The sequence below is a fragment of the Coregonus clupeaformis genome, chromosome 31, assembly GCF_020615455.1.
Source record: "Coregonus clupeaformis isolate EN_2021a chromosome 31, ASM2061545v1, whole genome shotgun sequence".
Taxonomy (NCBI): Eukaryota; Metazoa; Chordata; class Actinopteri; order Salmoniformes; family Salmonidae; genus Coregonus; species Coregonus clupeaformis.
The window spans coordinates 34415746-34437814 of NC_059222.1; the positions used below are offsets into that span (position 1 = coordinate 34415746).

Here is a 22069-nt window from a genome sequence, read left to right on the forward strand (position 1 = left end):
TGTTAATTTCATCAACAATAACTATGACGGAAAGTACTCATCAACGACCTATTATTCCTGACTAAAACTATGAGGATAACGAGACGAGATGCCCTGTAAGAAAACGATAACTATTACAAATTACTTTTCATTTTAGTTGACGAAAATGTGACGAGACAAGAATTCCATTTGAGACTAATGTTTAATTTGACATGAAGCTCCTTTCCATCTGTTTTGTCCAATCATAAGCATGCATGCAGAATATTTCATGTAATCCTCTCATTGGCAGAATTGACATCTTTCAGTCATGTGGTCTGATTGAGCTGATCTGCCCGGCTCTCCCACACAGCTCCCAGGCAGTCACTTCAGTCACTCATCAATCATTTGAACTGATGCGAAGCCAGGTGACTTGACTTGTAACTAACCTCAACTAGAAACAATAGTGTTTACTCTCTCTCTTACTTTCATGAAGACTATTTTTGCTTTGATCACATCAGAAGATCTATTTTCCCATGTGCGCTGTTTAATCATTCATCTGTGTTGCTGCACTCGCACCATAGTCCACAAATGTGAGTTGTTGTAGCTTTTTTTTGATGCTATTTGTTGAATATTAGGAGTACAGTAATACTTCTGGCATTTTTCTAAGGCTCAAATTCTCTCCTTTTCAAGGAAAACACTGTTATTTACACCCTTGACGGTTATGATGGGGAGAAAATCAGAGCTGTAAATTGTTTAACCTGTAGCCAAGGCTTTATAGCCTATATTGTTAATTATGTCTGGCATTGGTTACAATCTGCCAAAATATCAATGTTGCCAGTTAAGGTATTGGAGGGGATAGTGGGCCTAGTTGGACAAGGCTATCTGAATGGGCACGTGATGGAAGTTACAGGTAGCCTAATTATTCATTATTTAACATTATTCACTATTATGTGACATTTTACATTTTAGTCATTTAGCAGACGCTCTTATCCAGAGCGACTTACAGTATTGAGTGCATACATTTTCATACTTTTTCATACTTGACCCCGTGGGAATCGAACCCACAACACTGGCGTTGCAAGCGCCATGCTCTAACAACTGAGCCAAACAGGACCTGTTTGACAAAAACTAGACTAAAATTGTCCAGAGTTTTAGTCGACTGATAATAACTAAAGCTAACGATGGATGAAATGACAAAAATGTGACTAAGACTAAAAGGTATTTTGAGACTAAAACTAAATCAAAAATAGCTGCCAATATTAACACTGACATCGGCTAATTGAGTGACTGACATAAGAAGAGAAAAACTGCTGATGGACAACCAAATGTCAAAATTGCAACTACAGTAAGTTGAGATCCCGACTGTTCCCCAATGTTTTATTTTTGTTAAAGAAAATGGGTGGGGGCCCCCTAGCGGCCGCGGGGCCCTAGGTGGTCGCTTATGCCTGGAACCGGCCCTGCATGCGTGCATGCTTGTACTTGAATGTGATTTCCAGGCAGTTCATTCCAGTGTATGTGTGTTTGTCGTTCATTTGTTTGCACGTGTTTGTGCGTGTATGCATGCGTGTGTGAGAGGGCATCTAGACAGAGCAGTCCAAATTTACTGCAGTACAAGGCCTTCTCTTCCTTTTATCTCCTGATAGAGATGGATTTGCAGAAGAATGCTTTCTGTTCTGGGCGTATACTTTATGAGCTGGCGTCCAGTTCGAGTTATAGGCTCAAATTGAGTTATGACACTATTATGGGTAACTTCTAAAGCTCCGACTTTACTTTATCGACAAGCCTTGTGCGCCATCTGGGCTGCAGTAACTGCAGTGTACATAATATTATGGACGGGCTCAACTACATGTTGTGAAATGTATAGCGCTCAGGTGAAAAGGTTGATGCACTGTAGTGCGTATTGTTTCTTGAGCGGATGGTCGGGGGGCCAGAACATAATTACTAATAATTTGTTGACTACAAATTGACCGCAAGAAGCTCAAACAGATATCATATTTGATTAAAACATAATAATTTCAAACCTTGCTTACATTTGTATACGATCACATATATCTCTCTATTATGCTTGGGAATACTTTGGAACAGATTTCCAAAATTAAAATCCCTTGGAGCTGATTTGCTGGTGTTTTTACAGTATTTTATGTCCAAAGAAATATATAATAATACCTTTCTTTATTTTTGCTCAGGAAACAAATAAAAATCACGGTCCGCCAGTTGGAGTATAGCCTTAGTTACCCGCCTATGAAACAAAAACGTGCTGCTGGTGGTTCAGGTGTATGTAGTTGTACAATACATGATTAACACATGGTACATGGTAAACATGGCACTGTACATGGCACATACACAGGACATACTATTATGTTATTTCCATGACTGACACCTTCCATTTTAAACCTTCCCTCTTCTTGCTATACAAAACAATTATCCACCCTTCTCCCCGTCATGGATTTAAAAATGGTGGAAACCCAAAGCCAATGCTTTTGAATTCATGACGGGGAGTGTGAGAAACAAAGAGAGTAATGAAATTGGAACTTCAAAGGCCAAAATACACACACGCACCTCAGATTTTTACCAAATGGCAAAGCGAAAGGGGCTCATTCCTGAACGATGTGTAGAGGTCACAAATCCAAGTTCATTGTCACATTTTATTTGCTCTCTCTTCCCTCTTTCTTCACAGTTTTTTTTCTCTCCAATCGTGTCTGTCTTTCCTCTAGACTTGTGAGTAAATCTCATCTCTGGTCTTTTATTGAGCAGCTGCTTTGTGTTTAGCGTTCCCTTACGGAAAAAAAACACATGAATTTCACGTGAATACATGTGAAGTGTTCCAAAAACACATGTTTTTATGTGATCACGTGATCAAATGTGATCTTATGTGAAGTTAATGTGATAACAGGTGACAACCACAGGAGGTTGGTGGCATGTTCATTGGGGGGGACGGGCTCGTGGTAATGGCTGGAGCGGAATATGTGGAATGGTATCAAACACATGGTTTCCATGTGTTTGATGCCATTCCAATCTCTCCGTTCCAGCCATTATTTTGAGCCGTTCTCCCCTCAGCAGCCTCCACTGGTGACAACATGTAAAGCAAAATGTGATAACATGTAAGAACATGTGATCACGAGTTAGTTGTTCTTAAAATACATGTTTTCACATGATTTAACATGTGAAATGATGTGATGTTCAATGTGAAATCATGTGTTTTTTCTGTAATGGTTGATCCTCTCCATGACTGGTGCCAAACCAGCGCCAGAACTGTCTCAACAATTCATCCCTCCCAACCAAGACAACAGTCAGTGGAACTTCTTACCTGATTGTCCAGCGAAGTCATCGTGTTGAGCTGGGGAGTTCTGTTAACCTTCTAAACAGGCCACTGAACAGTAAAACAGAACACTGGAACATAATTTTGAAATAGTACACTACTACGATGTCACCAGAATTCATTCTTCTGAAGATGACAGTTAGTCAGTGGAACTTGGAACTTCTTCCATGGTTGTCCAGTGTCGTCATTGTGTTTAGACACAGAATAGAGCTCGGGAGTTCTGTTTACCTCACTAGACCACTAAACAGTCCATTAGAACACTGAATAGATCAAGAGATCAAGATCTGTTTATCCGTCCAATTGTACACAAGGTCCAATGAAAATGTAACTTCCACTTTATCCCAACCCTTACGAAAGACACACATATGCATACACATACAAGTTGGAGCAGGAGGCTGCCATACTACAGTGCCCCTGGAGCAGTTGTGGGAGGTTAAGTGCCTTGCTCCAGAACCGATGAGTATATCCGTCACAACAATTCATCCCTCCCAACCAAGACAACAGTCAGTGGAACTTCTATTCCATGGTTGTCCACTAGCACAGTGGTGTTGAGACACAGAGTTGTTGGGAAGTTCTGTTTAATTGGCTTCAGGGCCACTAAACAGTAAAACAGTCGATTGAACATTGAACTGAATAGAACACTAGAGTAGAACACTAGAGTAGAACACTAGAGTAGAACACTAGAGTAGAACACTGAACTAATGATACGTTTAACCTTCAAATATTTCTCTTTAAAGCTAGAGCACTGAATAGAACATTGAACACTTGAGTATAGGCCTATAACTTTTAACTTTGACATTTCTCTTCCAAGCACTCTCTTGTTCTACAAAGGACTTGAACACAGTTCTCGTGCTGTGGTGTACAGATAAAATATATGAATGTATGTAGAAGCTATTTTGGTGGCCTGGTGAGTCCCATTCCTTGAAGATGACTGTTCAATTTAGTATTTTAAAGAGTTGGCTCAGCATAGCTTCTTGCCATGTGTGGAACATGGCTCAGTAAGAGATGTAGTTTGTATAAAAGAGTTGTTAGTGAAAGACATGAAAGCGTCCACTTGCCGTCCAACATTTCGCTGGTCAGGACAATGTACTAAAATGTGATGGATTGCTTCCACCAATTTTAATTAGTCAGGTAGGTGAGAGGGTCAAGCACACTCAACTCAAGCTCTGTAACTCAAATGTTAGTTACATAGAAAGTACAAGGCCCTGGGAACCATCACAACCTAAGAGGCCTACCACTCAGTCCAGTCATTAAGCTTATTTTAGATGGCTGCTGAGCAAAGACAGTGAATAGCACCCTGGTGGTTTGGTAATAAGAAACCCAGACCTTAAACTATGTGGTTTGAATGCTTCTTTCTCCAAGTATAAATCTTGCCCTGGTTTTGGAGGTCAAAACGAATACGTTTTTCCCTCCCTTCACTCAGTGATATATATCTGTAATATAACCGAGCATGTTCTTCAGCCAAATCTTTGTGCCAGATGACACGATCAACTGTCTCGATTGATGTTTTGTCTTGAATCTTCATCTCAATGGTGTTCGTTTACTTATGAACTCATGATTGTTTGTTATTTACAATGCATGATGTACATCTAACAACAAATGTAGAGATGTTTATAGAAAGATGAGAGGCTGGTTACACAGTTTTGATGTTTGTAGAAAGATGAAAGGCTGGTTATACAGTTTAGATGTTTGTAGAATGATGAAAGGCTGGTCATACAGTTTAGATGTTTGTAGAAAGATGAGAGGCCACTTACACAGTTGAGTCTGGCTTTTTGGTCTGATGACCTGACGGGGCTCAGGTATAAAACATGGGGGTCATTCCATGTCAATTCAACGAGACCATGTCCCCCACCCGTCTCAGATCGTGAAACTTGAAATGATGAGAATCAGAATCAGATACTACAAAGATACAGGCGTCCTTCCTAACTCAGTTGCCGGAGAGGAAGGAAACCGCTCATTGATTTCATCATGAGGCCAATGGTGACTTTAAAGCAGTTATAGAGTTTAATGGTTGTGATAGGAGAAAACTGAGGATGGACAACATTGTAGTTATCCACAATACTGACCTAATTGACAGAGTGAAAAGAAGGAAGCCTGTACAGAATAAAAACAATTCTAAAACATGCATCCAGATTTGGCAAAGTAATTCACTTTTTGTCCTGAATACAAAGTGTTATGTCTGAGGCAAATCCATTACAACACATTACTGAGTACCACTCTCCATATTTTCAAGCATGGTGGTGGCTGCATCATGTTATGGGTATGCTTGTAATCGTTAAGGACTGGGGAGTTTTTCAGGATAAAAAAGAAACGGAATGGAGCTAAGCACAGGCAAAATCCTAGAGGAAAACCTGGTTCAGTCTGCTTTCCACCAGACATTGGGAGATGAAGTCACCTTTCAGCAGAACAATAACCTAAAACACAATGCCAAATCTACACTGGAGTTGCTTACCAAGAAGACAGTGAATGTTCCTGAGTGACTGAGTTACAGTTTTTACTTAAATCTACTTTAAAATATATGGCAAGACCTGAAAATGGTTTTCTAGCAATGATCAACAACCAATATGGCAGTGTTTGAAGAATTTTGAAAAGGATAATGGTCAAGTAATGGTGTGGAAAGCTCTTAGACTTAAAGACTCACAGCTGTAATCGCTGCCAAAGGTGCAAAGTATTGACTCAGGGGTGTGAATACTTATGTAAATTATATATTTCTGTATTTCTTTTTTCAATTAATTTGCTAGAATTTCTAAAAACATGTTTTAACTTTGTCATTATGGGGTTTTGTGTGTAGATGGATGAGGAAGAAACATATATTTAATAAATTTTGAATTTGGGCTGTAACACAACAAAATGTTGAATAAGTGAATGGGTATGAACACTTTCTTAATGCACTGTACATACAGTATGTATAATACTGTATTCTAGTCAAGGGTCATCCTATATAACTACTGCTGTACACACCTTCATATACATATACACTGAGTATATCAAACATTAGGAACACCTTCCTAATATTGAGTTGCATATATTTTGTATACTCAGTGTATATTTATATTCCTGATATTTCTTTATTCCTTTACTTTTATTTTTTGGGTTTGTGTGTATTGTTAGGTATTACTGTGCTGTTGGAGCTAGAAACACATGCATTTCGCTGCACCTGCGATAACATTGGCAAAATATGTGTGCGACCAATAAAATTTGATTTGATCCCTCACAAACAATGTTTTTATAGAGACAGTGTATAATTTTCACTGTAATTCATCTCAATAGGAAAATAGTGCTTTTACTCAAACCTTATATTCCACAAATGATATCATGTCAATGACAGGTATTTGTATCCATATTTTAGTTTTTTATGATAAACAAATGTATTTACAGGGTTACATGTTAGTTTCTAGGGCACAACATGTGCTTCAGATGTAGCTAGATTACATATAGGCCCAATACAGGTTATATCTCAATCGATTAAAAACATTTTTTATTGTGCTCCTATCTTTTATAAATTGGGAGCACCAGTGCTACCAATTATACCTTTTTTTTTTTGCCTTGATCACACCTCTTGCTCATTCAGTCTAAATGGTATTGACTGCTACACTAATTCACCTTCAACGTTGACTTACTTGACTTATTCCTTTTAGCTCTCAGTTGAGCAAAAGACCTGAACAGTGCATTCCTGCCTTCAACCCATTTGTTTTTGAGGGGAGGATATAACATCTTCTGTCCATATAGCGCCTTTCATGGTCTTTTTTCCATTGAAGTCCGATGCAAAGTTTTTGTTAAGGCAGAGTTGTTTTAATTACTTTTCCAGACTAGTGAGTGTCAAACTGTGTCTGTAAGAGATCCAAGCTTTTTCTGAAGCTTTACCTTCCTTTTTTTCTTCTGTGTGTTTGGTGAAAGCAGTGGAATAATATATGAATGCTGATGGTTGTCGGATTATTAATCGCAGGGACTCGTCTTCTCTCTGTGAAGCAACAGAAGTTTGAGAGCATCTCCTTTGAGATTGGACGCTTCCAGCCATTTCTTGGAGACCGGTGGAGCTTGGTGAAGCATATACGGTAGTGAGCTACACCGTACCTTATTTGTGACCGCCCTGAGAGTACCGTTAGCCAGAGGCATTTGTATTTGTCTTCATATTTAACAAGACAATCATGGAAAAAGAACTCCAAAAAAAGAACTGAACACCCCCCCCAAAAAGACTCCCTAAAAATTGAAATTGTGTAAGGGCCTATATCATATGACACAGTTTCCACCCAGTCAAATAAGAACAGAATGTAGGCAAGATTAGATATAATTCCAATGTGGTTACATGTGTTAATGCAAATTAATTGGTATGGTACACTGGAACATAGCTGTTATCAGAAGGCTTCAGGATTCAGTGTGTATGGACTATAACTGTAAAGTTGGATGTTCAGCTCACACAACTCCCAATGTTGAGGGAAAACATAGATACTTTTAATTGCTTTTAGAGCTCAGTTTGTCCTCCCAGTTTTAGTAAACTCATCACCACCAATGTGTCACTGTCCCAACACCCTGAGCCCACAGCATGTGTGAAAAACAAATCCCAGTCCTTGGTAATAAGCATCCCACACCTTAAATGAATCATGACATGGCATGCTGTCCAGTTAACTGCTATAGGTAATGTGAGGCTGTAGGTCAGGGATCATCAACTAGATTCAGCCGCGGGACGATTGTTTCTTGAGCGGATGATCAGGGGGCCGGAACATACAGTGGGGGAAAAAAGTATTTAGTCAGCCACCAATTGTGCAAGTTCTCCCACTTAAAAAGATGAGAGAGGCCTGTAATATTCATCATAGGTACACCTCAACTATGACAGACAAATTGAGAATTTTTCTCTCCAGAAAATCGCATTTTAGGATTTTTAATGAATTTATTTGCAAATGATGGTGGAAAATAAGTATTTGGTCACCTACAAACAAGCAAGATTTCTGGCTCTCACAGACCTGTAACTTCTTCTTTAAGAGGCTCCTCTGTCCTCCACTCGTTACCTGTATTAATGGCACCTGTTTGAACTTGTTATCAGTATAAAAGACACTTGTCCACAACCTCAAACAGTCACACTCCAAACTCCACTATGGCCAAGACCAAAGAGCTGTCAAAGGACACCAGAAACACAATTGTAGACCTGCACCAGGCTGGGAAGACTGAATCTGCAATAGGTAAGCAGCTTGGTTTGAAGAAATCAACTGTGGGAGCAATTATTAGGAAATGGAAGACATACAAGACCACTGATAATCTCACTCAATCTGGGGCTCCACGCAAGATCTCACCCCGTGGGGTCAAAATGATCACAAGAACGGTGAGCAAAAATCCCAGAACCACACGGGGGGACCTAGTGAATGACCTGCAGAGAGCTGGGACCAAAGTAACAAAGCCTACCGTCAGTAACACACTACGCCGCCAGGGACTCAAATCCTGCAGTGCCAGACGTGTCCCCCTGCTTAAGCCAGTACATGTCCAGGCCCGTCTGAAGTTTGCTAGAGTGCATTTGGATGATCCAGAAGAGGATTGGGAGAATGTCATATGGTCAGATGAAACCAAAATATACATTTTTGGTAATAACTCAACTCGTCGTGTTTGGAGGACAAAGAATGGTGAGTTGCATCCAAAGAACACCATACCTACTGTGAAGCATGGGGGTGGAAACATCATGCTTTGGGGCTGTTTTTCTGCAAAGGGACCAGGACGACTGATCCGTGTAAAGGAAAGAATGAATGGGGCCATGTATCGTGAGATTGAGTGAAAACCTCCTTCCATCAGCAAGGGCATTGAAGATGAAACGTGGCTGGGTCTTTCAGCATGACAATGATCCCAAACACACATCTTTGGATGCAACTCAGCATTCTTTGTCCTCCAAACACGACGAGTTGAGTTTTTACCAAAAAGTTCAATTTTGGTTTCATCTGAAGCAGGGGGACACGTCTGGCACTGCAGGATTTGAGTCCCTGGCGGCGTAGTGTGTTACTGATGGTAGGCTTTGTTACTTTGGTCCCAGCTCTCTGCAGGTCATTCACTAGGTCCCCCCGTGTGGTTCTGGGATTTTTGCTCACCGTTCTTGTGATCATTTTGACCCCACGGGGTGAGATCTTGCGTGGAGCCCCAGATTGAGTGAGATTATCAGTGGTCTTGTATGTCTTCCATTTCCTAATAATTGCTCCCACAGTTGATTTCTTCAAACCAAGCTGCTTACCTATTGCAGATTCAGTCTTCCCAGCATGGTGCAGGTCTACAATTTTGTTTCTGGTGTCCTTTGACAGCTCTTTGGTCTTGGCCATAGTGGAGTTTGGAGTGTGACTGTTTGAGGTTGTGGACAAGTGTATTTTATACTGATAACAAGTTCAAACAGGTGCCATTAATACAGGTAACGAGTGGAGGACAGAGGAGCCTCTTAAAGAAGAAGTTACAGGTCTGTGAGAGCCAGAAATCTTGCTTGTTTGTAGGTGACCAAATACTTATTTTCCACCATCATTTGCAAATAAATTCATTAAAAATCCTAAAATGCGATTTTCTGGAGAGAAAAATTCTCAATTTGTCTGTCATAGTTGAGGTGTACCTATGATGAAAATTACAGGCCTCTCTCATCTTTTTAAGTGGGAGAACTTGAACAATTGGTGGCTGACTAAATACTTTTTTTCCCCACTGTACATTGAGTGTACAAAACACTCCATGACATAGACTGACCAGGTGAATCCAGCTGAAAGCTATGATCCCTTATTGATGTCACCTGTTAAATCCACTTCAATCATTGTAAATTAAGGGGAGGAGACAGGTTAAAGAAGGATTTTTAAGCCTTGAGACAATTGAGACATGGATTGTGTATGTGTGCCATTCAGAGGGTGAATGGGCAAGACAAAAGATTGAAGTTCCTTTTGAACAGGGTATGATAGTAGGTGCCAGGCGCACCTGTTTAAGTGTGTCAAGAACTGCAACGCTGCTAGGTTTTTTACGCTCAACAGTTTCCCATGTGTATCAAGAGTGGTCCACCACCCAAAGGACATCCAGCTAACTTGGCACAGCTGTGGGAAGCATTGGAGTCAACATGGGCCAGAATCCCTGTGGAATGCTTTCGACACCTTGTAGATTCCATGCCCTGATGAATTGAGGCTGTTCTGAGGACAAAAGGGGGTGCAACTCAATATTAGGAAGGTGTTCCTAATGTTTTGTGTATTGAGTGTAAGTAGACAGTTATGTCTATAGGTTGTGAATATAAGGCTAGTAGGCCCTACTGATTCATAGTGTTGTCACAAATGAGGCTCATTATCATAACCATGCATGACCTCGGCAATCTGCGCTGACCTTTTTCACTAAGTAGAAAAATGTTGCTGCACACAAAGAAAGATATATACATGGTCCCGTGTAGCTCAGTTGGTAGAGCATGGCGCTTGCAACGCCAGGGTTGTGGGTTCGATTCCCACGGGGGGCCAGTATGAAAAATGTATGCACTCACTAACTGTAAGTTGCTCTGGATAAGAGCGTCTGCTAAAATGACTAAAATGTAAAATATTAAAGCTAGAATCCTTTATTGTTCTAGGCACTCTGGTGCTCCTACATAAAGATTCCAGGTCACACAAGAAAATATTTAGGTGCATATGCTAGTAAAATGGTCGCACTGTAGAGCCCTGGACCATCCGTTGAGTTTAAAATGCATCACCATACGGCATGTTGTCCATCTTATTTTGATTAAATCTTTATTTAACCAATTCCAAGGATAGACCTCTTTCCCAAGGGAGACCTGGCCATTATTGCCATAGATCAGGGGTGTCAAACATTCGGCCCGCGGGCCGGATCAGGCCCGCAAACGGCTTTAATCCGGCCCGCGAGATGATTTTGAAAAGAAATAAAAATAAAAATATTATTATTATTATTTTTTTTTAAGTATAAAAATGCGCTGCAATTTTTCAATAAAATAAACTGCTGTTCCAATTGCGTCCACTGGATGGCGCAATAGCAATTGTGTTAAGCAAGCAAACTGTTTATACCGGGGCAGAGCAAGTAGGTCAAGCACGTGCAGCCAATGAGCTACTTTGTTTTGCCCGCGATATTTATTACGGATTCTACTTTTAACATTATGTGCTTTGGCACCCTCATTGCCCCAATATGTCTCTGTCAAAAAAGAGAAAAGTGGACGCAGAGTGCAGAGTGTTCCAAGAAAAATGGTCATCCTATTTAATCACGGAATTGAATGGGAAAGCTGTATGTTTGGTGTGTTCAGAGCATGTTGCAGTGCTGAAATAATATAACCTTCGTCGCCACTATGTGAGTCTTCATGCCGACAAATATGACAACTTTCAAGGACAGCGGAGATGAGAGAAGGTGAATGAACTGTTGGCGGGTCTGAAGAAACAGCAGTCTGTGTTTACTCACAGCCGAGACATCAGTGACGCTGCAGTGAAAGCTAGCTACCTCATTGCTAATGAAATCGCAGTGGCTTCAAAACCATTTAGTGAGGGTGAATTTGTAAAAACATGCATGATGAAGGCAGCGGAGATTGTGTGCCCTGAAAAGCGGCAGGCTTTTGCAAATATCAGCCTGACAGGAAACACAGTTGCAGACAGGATTTCCGATCTTTCAGTGGATTTGGACAGCCAGTTGAAGCAAAAAGTAAAGTCATTTATTGCGTTTTCGGTTGCAATTGATGAAAGCACGGACATTACAGATGTTGCACAACTGGCCATTTTTTCATCCGCGGAGTTGATGACACATTGACCGTCACCGAGGAGTTCGTGGAGTTGGTGCCGATGACAGATACAACGACAGCAGCTGATATTTTTACCGCACTCGTCGGCACGCTGGACAGGGTCGGAGTGGACTGGTCCCGCGCTGTCAGCCTGGCTACAGATGGTGCGCCCTCAATGATCGGGAAAAAAGCAGGCGTTGTGACAAAGTTCAGAGAGAAAGTGCAATCTGCAAATGGAGGACGTGATTTTTTGACTTTTCACTGTATTTTGCACCAGGATGCTTTGTGTTGCAAGTCATTAAAGATGGATAACGTCATGAAGGTGGTCATCCAAACTGTTAATTTCATCCGATCCAGAAGCCTGAATCACCGTCAGTTTGACAGCCTTCTCAGAGAGAAAGACCACATCTATGGCCTGCCATACCACACTGAGGTAAGATGGTTAAGCCGAGGTGCTGTGCCGAGGCGTTTCTTTGATTTACGAGAAGAAATTGAACAGTTCATGGAAGAAAAGGGCAAACCAGTGTTAGAATTTCATTCCGCAGAATGGATGCCGGACCTTGCATTTATGGTGGATGTTACAGAGCACCTGAATAACTTGAACAAACAGCTGCAAGGGCGCAACAAAGTTGTCACGCAGTATTATGACAGCATACGTTCTTTCAAGTTGAAGCTGTCATTGTGGGAGACGCAACTTGCCGGTGGTGATGCAGCTCACTTCCCCTGTCTGAAAAATGTGTGCGCGACCCAACATGTGGCAGACATGAAGCGGTTCAAAGATAAAATAACTGGACTGTTACGGGAGTTTGAGCAACGCTTTCAGATTTATGTTTATATGTTTTTATGTTGATATGCTATTGTTTTTAATTTATTTTATTTGTATATTTAACCTATTCTTGACTCTGTGGTTCTTGCACTTGTTTGGGGAACAGGATTTCATTATTTTTATCTACATTTCTGCCTGAGAAATGACACCCTGATATAGTTCTGTGATCTGTGAAACAGTTCTGTTAATCACTGAGGCATTGTGTGTTTGTGTGTTCTTTTTCTTTAGAATTTTCAAATAAACTTGACGTGTTTTATGATTAATAGTGATGTTGTGCTTGTACTATTTTGGACACACTGTCCTCAGGCTCCAGCTTTATGTTGTATGTTGATACGTATTAAAACAAAGAAAACAATCTGAAGTTGTTGTTTTTAAGTTATATATACCATGATTTTTCCGGTCCGGCCCACTTGGGAATAGATTTTCCTCCATGTGGCCCCTGAGCTAAAATGAGTTTGACACCCCTGCCATAGATGATGAGACTGTAGGCCCTGATGTTAGGCTCCAGAGGTGTGTTTCGTTGCCCCCTATCTCTCTTACTCAACAGATGTTGTAGAGATCTATAGGGGGCCTCAGGCTGGAATGAGGCAAGGCGTGCAGGGCCAGAGGACCTCTGTGGTGAGGTAGCAGGACTGGACCCTTCACTGAGGATTCCTTCCTGTTCCAACTGCCTGATGTGATGCTCTGACCTGGCTGTAAGGCACCAGTGCTCTGCACCAGTGCTCTCCGCAAATGCTGTAGTACAGAAATATAATTATTAGAACTGACAAAGCCCATCAGACTGCATCAATGAGAATGTCCATTCTAGTAATTATATTTCTATGATTGTAGATCTTGCTCTGTAGCATTCTGGTTCTGCCCATGGACCCTTCCCATCACAGACTGTTGACTTGAATAGGAATGTCCATTCTAGTGATTATATTTCTATGGCTGTATCTGTAGCTTTGAATCTCTACCATGGTATGGGCCCTTCTAGGGAGCACTAGCCGGAGCCTTTTTCAGGGAAGCCTAATAAAAAGCAGCTGCAGGAATCTGATGAGTCGTCATCTGGTAACAAACATCCCCACATCTGGTTTTATCTGTGTTCATGGCATATGGTCCCCCCTCCTCCTCACCCCTCCTTTCCCTCCTCCTCCTCCTCCTCCTCCTCAACACTCCTTTCCCTCCTCCTCCTCCTCCTCCTTCCTTTCCCCCCCTCCTCCTCCTCCTCCTCCTCCTCATCCCCCCTCCTCCTCCTTCTCCTTCCTTTCCCTCCTCCTCCTCCTCCTCCTCATCCCTCCTCCTCCTCCTCTTCCTCCTCTCCCACTATCTTTCACTCACTGTTCTTTCTTCCCCTCAGTTATTTTTTACACACTGTGAAAAGTCTCTTTACTTTTGTTTGTCAGTTTGTTAGTGGAGAAGAGATTGGAGTAGAAACTTAGATCCTATCCATCCAAACTGTACACAACAATCTAATACCTACAGACATTATTATGTTGGTCCTCTTCTGCAGTATTCAGACCCATGGGGCGGCGCACAATTGGCCCAGTGTCGTCAAGGGTAGGGGAGGGAATGGCTGGCAGGGATGTAGCTCAGTTGGTAGAGCATGGCGTTTGCAACGCCAGGATTGTGGGTTCGATTCCCACGGGGGGGCCAGTATGAAAAAATATATATAAAATAATAATGTATGCACTAACTGTAAGTCGCTCTGGATAAGAGCGTCTGCTAAATGACTAAACTGTAAACTGTAAACTTCTTTTGAAGGTTTATAAGTTACAGATGAACTACCTTATACTCTATGGTTTGACATCAGCAGCCAAGTTATTCAACTAAAATATTAGATGTACCTCCTTGACCCATTTTCTCCTCTCTGCAGGCCTATGTGTATGATGTCCGCAGCAGCAGCTACCTCCACAAGCTCCAGAGACACTCAGACACCATCCTCAACGTGACCTTTAACCCTGCTACACCTGAGGTGAGGACTGGCCAATCGCCTCTTAAAATTACACCCTCTCTCCTCCGCATTCTATTGTCTTCTTCTCGGTCTGTCTTTATATTACCTGTCCATATTCACATATACACCTCCAGTTCGCTCTCTCTCGCTCTCGCTCTCTCTCTCTCTCTCTCTCTCTCTCTCTCTCTCTCTCTCTCTCTCTCTCTCTCTCTCTCTCTCTCTCTCTCTCTCTCTATCTTCCCCTCTCTCTTTCTCTCTCTCTCTCTCTCTCACTCAGACTTCCCTTGTACATATACACTATATATACAAAAGTATATGGACACCCCTTCAAATTAGTGGATTCGGTTATTTCAGCCACACCCGTTGCTGACAGGTGTATAAAATCGAGCACACAGCCATGCAATCTCCATAGACAAACATTGGCAGTAGAATGGCCTCACTGAAGAGCTCAGTGACTTTCAACGTGGCACTGTCATAGGATGCCACCTTTCCAACAAGTCAGTTTGTCAAATATCTGCCCTGCTAGAGCTGCCCCAGTCAACTGTAAGTACTGTTATTGTGAAGTGGAAACGTCTAGGCGCAACAATGGCTCAGTCGCAAAGTGGTAGGCCACCCAAGCTCGCAGAACGGGATCGCTGAATGCTGAAGCGCGTATCGCGTAAAAATAGTCTGTCCTCGGTTGCAACATTCACTACCGAGTTCCAAACTGCCCCTGGAAGCAACGTCAGCACAATAACTGTTCGTCGGGAGCTTCATGAAATGGGTTTCCATGGCCGAGCAGCCGCACACAAGCCTAAGATCACCATGCGCAATACCAAGCGTCGGCTGGAGTGGTGTAAAGCTCGCTGCCATTGGACTCTGGAGCAGTGGAAACGCATTCTCTGGAGTGATGAATCACACTTCACCATCTTGCAGTCCGACAGACGAATCTGGGTTTGGCGGATGCCAGGAGAACGCTACCTACCCCAATGCACTGTAAAGTTTGGTGGAGGAGGAATAATGGTCTGGGGCTGTTTTTCATGGTTCGTGTTAGGCCCGTTAGTTCCAGTGAATGGAAGTCTTAACGCTACAGCATACAATGGCATTCTAGACGATTCTGTGCTTCCAACTTTGCGGCAACAGTTTGGGAAAGGCCCTTTCCTGTTTCAGCATGACAATGCCCCCTTTCACAAAGCGAGGTCCATACAGAAATGTTTTGTCGAGATCAGTGTGGAAGAACTTGACTGGCCTGCACAGAGCCCTGATCTCAACCCCATCGAACACCTTTGGGATGAATTGGAACGCCGACTGTGAGCCAGGAATAATCGCCCAACATCAGTGCCTGACCTCACTAATGCTCTTGTGGCTGAATGGAAGCAAGTCCCTGCAGCAATGTTCCAACATCTAGTAGAAAGCCTTGCCAGAAGAGTGGAGGCTGTTATAGCAGCAAAGGGGTGACCAACTCCATATTATTGCCCATGATTTTGGAATTATATGTTCGTCGAGCAGGTGTCCACATAGTATTGCTCATGTAGTGTACTTCGTCCAACTCACCTCGCTCCCTCTCTTGTTATGTTATTGTAAAATAAATATCCGTACGGACTCAAGTCAGTCTGAAAATGGTGGTAATGCATAAAACAGACCTAGAATAAGGCCTCTGGTTTATGTTTTTGTCCTGCTCCCCTTGGACTTGCTCTCCTATCAGTCGGATATTGGACACAGCCTCAGAGGGAGGCCCAGCATACAAAAACACACTGTGATGTCTGCTGCTGTGTTGGATTCCATAGAGAACCCCCAGGATTACAGACCTGGGTTCAAATAATGGTATTTGTTTGTTTTTTCAAATACTTTGAGTGTTTGCTTGAGCCTGCCTGGGGTGCCAGATGGGTGGGGTTTGCAATTTTGGGACTATACCATTGGCTATATTCAAGTTAATCAAGTTAATTGAAAGTATTTTGATAAGTATTTGAACCCAGGTCTGGTAATGTCTGCTGTGTGGATTCCATGGAAAGGAAAATTAGCTGAATCCCACTTTGTACTAATGGTCTGCCAGGTCTCTGACCTCCTCCCTATAGGCTGCCTCATCGTCGTCAGTGATCAGTCCTACAGGGTTCGTACAAGGTGCTTGAGGTGCTTAAAATACTTGAATTTGGCACTTTGAAAAGTACTTGAATTAAAATGAGAGAACAGATAATGATGAAATATGTTTATGAAAAATATTAGAAAAATGTATTGGTCTTGCAAATTAATTTCCAGGCAGACTACCGAGTTTTATTTCCTCACGTGTTTCGCGATGTGGTTGCCAGGCGAGCTTGCTGATTCCACCCACACTGCCACTCAGCCAGGCAGGTACAGAACTGACTGATTAGGCGCCTCCAAAAGTCACATCGATAGCTAAAATGCCGGACCCAACCAACCCAAGGTGCAAAATATTTGTCAGACTTTGACATTGCGAGCATGGGTGAATTGGCCCTAAAGAGCCACATGAAAGGTGAAAGACACAACGCTGCATCCTGCGCTGGCGCCAATTCTACATTATGTGACTTTTTCTCTGCAACAACCACCAGAGCTTTTTTGTCATGAGGTTGTGGCGATATACTGCCATCTGGTGATGACTAGAAACCATTGCATAATATGAACTATTACAAATCGATGGTCCTTGAAAATAAATATTAGCGCTTGAAAAAGTACTTAAAAGTCCTTGAATTTAACTTGGCACTGTCTGTACAAACCCTGGTCCTACCACCGTTGTGTCGTCAGCAAACTTGATGATGGTGTTGGAGTTGTGCATGGCCACGCAGTCGTGGGTGAACAGGGAGTACAGAAGGAGACTAAGCACACACCCCTGAGGGGCCCCCGTGTTGATGGTCAGCGTGGCGGATGTGTTGTTGCATACCCTCACCTTCTGTGGTCCAGGATCCAGTTGCAGAATGAGGTGATCAGTTCCAGGGTCCTGAGCTTGGTGATGAGCTTGGAGGAGACTATGGTGTTGAATGCTGAGCTGTAGTCAATGAACAGCATTTTTACATAGGTATTCCTTTTGTCCAGGTGGGTGAGGGCAGTGTGGAACGCAATAGAGATTGTGTCATCTGTCGATCTGTTGGGGCGGTATGTGAATTGGTGTGGGTTCAGGGTGTCTGGGATGATGGTGTTGATGTGATTTCAAAGCATTTCAAGGCTATAGATGTGAGTGCTACAGGGCAATAGTCAGTTAGGCAGGTTACCTTGGCGGTCTTGGGCACGGGTATTATGGTTGTCTGCATGAAACAAGTTGGTATTACAGACCGGGTCAGGGATAGGTTGAAAATGTCGGTGAAGATACTTGCCAGCTGGTCAGCGCATGCTCTGAGTACGCATCCTGGTATTCCGTCTGGGCCGCGGCCTTGCGAATGTTAACCTGCTTAAAGGTCTTACTCACATCGGCTATAGAGAGTGAGATCCCGGAACATATTCCAATCTGTGCTAGCAAAAATGTCCTGTAGCTTAGCATCCATCGGACCACTTCTGTATTGAGTGCATCACTGGTACTTCCTGTTTGAGTTTTTGCTTGTATGCAGAAAGCATGATGATAGAGTTATGGTCTGATTTGCCAAATGGATGGCGAGGGAGGGCCTTGTATGTGTTTCTGTGTATGCAATAAAGGTGATCTATAGTTTTTTCATTCTAGTTGCACAGGTGACATGCTAGTAAAAATGAGGTAAAACGAATTTCAGTTTCCCTGAATTAAAATCACCGGCTACGAAAAACGCAGTCTCTGAATGTGCATTTTCTTGTTTGCTTATGGCCCTATACAGTTCGTTGAGTGCGGTCTTAGTGCCAGCATCGGTTTGTGGTGGTAAATAGGCAGCTACGAAAAATATAGATGAAAACTCTCTTGGTAAATAGTATGGTCTGCAGCTTATCATGAGGTATTCTAACTCAGGCGAGCAAAAACTTGAGACTTCCTTAAAATTAGATATCGCGCACCAGCTGTTGTTAACAAAGAAACACATCCCTCCTCCCTTCGTCTTACCCGAGTCTGCCGTCCATTCTTGACGATGCATAGAAAAACCGTTGAGATGTACAGTATATCCATGTCCTCATTCAGACACGATGCTGAGAAACATAGGATATTGCAGTTTGTCAGGTCCCGTTGATAGGATAGTCTTGAACTGAGCTCATCCAGTTGGTTCTCCAATGATTGCACGTTCACCAATAAAACAGAGGGCAATGACGGCATATTTGCTCGCCGACGTAGTCTTTTAAAGGGTGCCGGCTCGCCTGCCTCTCTTTCGCCAGTGCTTCCTCTTTCGAGTTCTCTATTAACACCATTGGTCAATATGTTAAAAATGGTCAACTTCATATACATTTGAAGTCAGAAGTTTACATACACCTTAGCCAAATACATTTAAAATCAGTTTTTCACAATTCCTGACTTTTGATCCTAGTAAAAAGTCCCTGTCTTAGGTCAGTTAGGATCACCACTTTATTTTAAGAATGTGAAATGTCAGAATAATATTTATTTCATATTTTATTTATTTAATCAGATTCCCAGTGGGTCAAAAGTTTACACAAACTCAATTAGTATTTGGTACCATTGCCTTAAAATTGTTTAACTTGGGTCAAACGTTTCGGGTAGCCTTCCACAAGCCTCCCACAATAAGTTGGGTGAATTTTGGCCCATTCCTCCTGACAGAGCTGGTGTAACTGAGTCAGGTTTGTAGGCCTCCTTGCTCGCACACACTTTTTCAGTTCTGCCCACAAATGTTCTATAGGATTGAGGTCAGGGCTTTGTGATGGCCACTCCAATACCTTGACTTTGTTGTCCTTAAGCCATTTTGCCACAACTTTGGAAGTATGCTTGGAGTCATTGTCCATTTGGAAGACCCATTTGCGACCAAGCTTAAACTTCTTGACTGATGTCTTGAGATGTTGCTTCAATATATCCACATAATTTTAATTCCTCATGATGCCATCTATTTTGTGAAGTGCACCAGTTCCTACTGCAGCAAAGCACCCCCACAGCATGATGCTGCCAGCCCCGTGCTTCACGGTTGGGATGGTGTTGTTTGGCTTCCAATAACCTCCCTTTTCCTCCAAACATAACGATGGTCATTATGGCCAAACAGTTCTATTTTTGTTTAATCAGACCAGAGGACATTTCTCCATAAAGTACGATCTTTTTCCCCATGTGCAGTTGCAAACCGTAGTCTGGCTTTTTATGGCGGTTTGAGAGGAGTGGCTTCTTCCTTGTTGAGTGGCCTTTCAGGTTATGTCGATATAGGACTCGTTTTACTGTGGCTATACAGTTGTGGTCAAAAGTTTTGAGAATGACACAAATATACATTTTCACAAAGTCTGCTGCCTCAGTTTTTATGATGGCAATTTGCATATATTCCAGAATGTTATGAAGAGTGATCAAATGAATTGCAATTAATTGCAAAGTCCCTCTTTGCCATGAAAATTAACTTAATCCCCAAAAAACATTTCCACTGCATTTCAGCCCTGCCACAAAAGGACCAGCTGACATCATGTCAGTGATTCTCTCGTTAACACAGGTGAGAGTGTTGACGAGGACAAGGCTGGAGATCACTTTGTCATGCTGATTGAGTTAGAATAACAGACTGGAAGCTTTAAAAGGAGGGTAGTGCTTGAAATCATTGTTCTTCATTTGTTAACCATGGTTACCTGCAAGGAAACACGTGCTGTCATCATTGCTTTGCACAAAAAGGGCTTTACAGGCAAGGATATTGCTGCTAGTAAGATTGCACCTAAATCAACCATTTATCGGATTATCAAGAACTTCAAGGAGAGCGGTTCAATTGTTGTGAAGAAGGCTTCAGGGCGCCCAAGAAGGTCCAGCAAGCGCCAGGACCGTCTCCTAAAGTTGATTCAGCTGTGGGATCGGGGCACCACCAGTGCAGAGCTTGCTCAGGAATGGCAGCATGCAGGTGTGAGAGCATCTGCACGCACAGTGAGGCAAATACTTTTGAAGGATGGCCTGGTGTCAAGAAGGGCAGCGAGGAAGCCACTTCTCTCCAGGAAAAACATCAGGGACAGACTGATATTCTGCAACTGGACTGTTGAGGACTGGGGTAAAGTCATTTTCTCTGATGAATCCCCTTTCAGATTGTTTGGGGCATCCGGAAAAAAGCTTGTCAAGGTGAGCGCTACCATCAGTCATGTGTCATGCCAACAGTAAAGCATCCTGAGACCATTCATGTGTGGGGTTGCTTCTCAGCCAAGGGAGTGGGCTCACTCACAATTTTGGCTAAGAACACAGCCATGAATAAAGAATGGTACCAACACATCCTCCGAGAGCAACTTCTCCCAACCATCCAAGAACAGTTTGGTGACGAACAATGCATTTTCCAGCATGATGGAGCACCTTGCTATAAGGCAAAAGTGATAACTAAGTGGTTCGGGGAACAAAACATAGACATTTTGAGTCCATGGCCAGGAAACTCCCCAGACCTTAATCCCATTGAGAACTTGTGGTCAATCCTCAAGAGGCCGGTGGACAAACAAAAACCCACAAATTCTGACAAACTCCAAGCATTGATTATGCAAGAATGGGCTGCCATCAGTCAGGATGTGGCCCAGAAGTTAATTGACAGCATGCCAGGGCGGATTGCAGAGGTCTTGAAAAAGAAGGGTCAACACTGCAAATATTGACTCTTTGCATAAACTTAATGTAATTGTCAATAAAAGCCTGTGACACTTATGGAATGCTTGTAATTATACTTCAGTATACCATAGTAACATCTGACAGAAATATCTAAAAACACTGAAGCAGCAAACTTTGTGAAGACCAATACTTGTGTCATTCTCAAAACTTTTGACCACGACTGTTTGTACCTGTTTCTTCCAGCATCTTCACAAGGTCCTTTGCTGTTGTTCTGGGATTGATTTGCACTTTTCGCACCAAAGTACGTTCATCTCTAGGAGACAGAACGCGTCTCCTTCCTGAGCGGTATGACATCTGCGTGGTCCCATGGTGTTTATACTTGCATACTATTGTTTGTACAGATGAACGTGGTACCTTCAGGTGTTTGGAAATTGCTCCCAAGGATGAACCAGACTTGTGGAGGTCTACAATTATTTTTCTGAGGTCTTGGCTGATTTCTTTTGATTTCCCCATGATGTCAAGCAAAGAGGCACTGAGTTTGAAGGTAGGCCTTGAAATACATCCACAGGTACACCTGAGTTGCCTAACCCGTTCACAGGATTGGTTAACTCTTGAGGTTCCTAGGGTCTCCACTGAGCCAGGTAAATCTGCTTTTAGTTTAATGCACCGTATTGCTGGAACAAAATTCAAAATACATTGCATCTTGATGTTTCAGTGCCATTCGGGCAATTTAAAGTATTGATTGGGGACTT

General features: G+C 42.4%; 1 protein-coding gene across 1 annotated transcript in view; it reads left to right on the forward strand.

Moving 5' to 3' along the window:
- wdr27 (WD repeat domain 27) overlaps window positions 1-22069 on the forward strand; it is a 150635-nt gene that overhangs the window by 73634 nt on the left and 54932 nt on the right. Inside the window, exon 24 of the mRNA XM_041849899.1 lies at window positions 14654-14752. Coding sequence (XP_041705833.1) covers window positions 14654-14752 — 99 coding nt within the window. The remainder of the gene's footprint in view (window positions 1-14653; window positions 14753-22069) is intronic.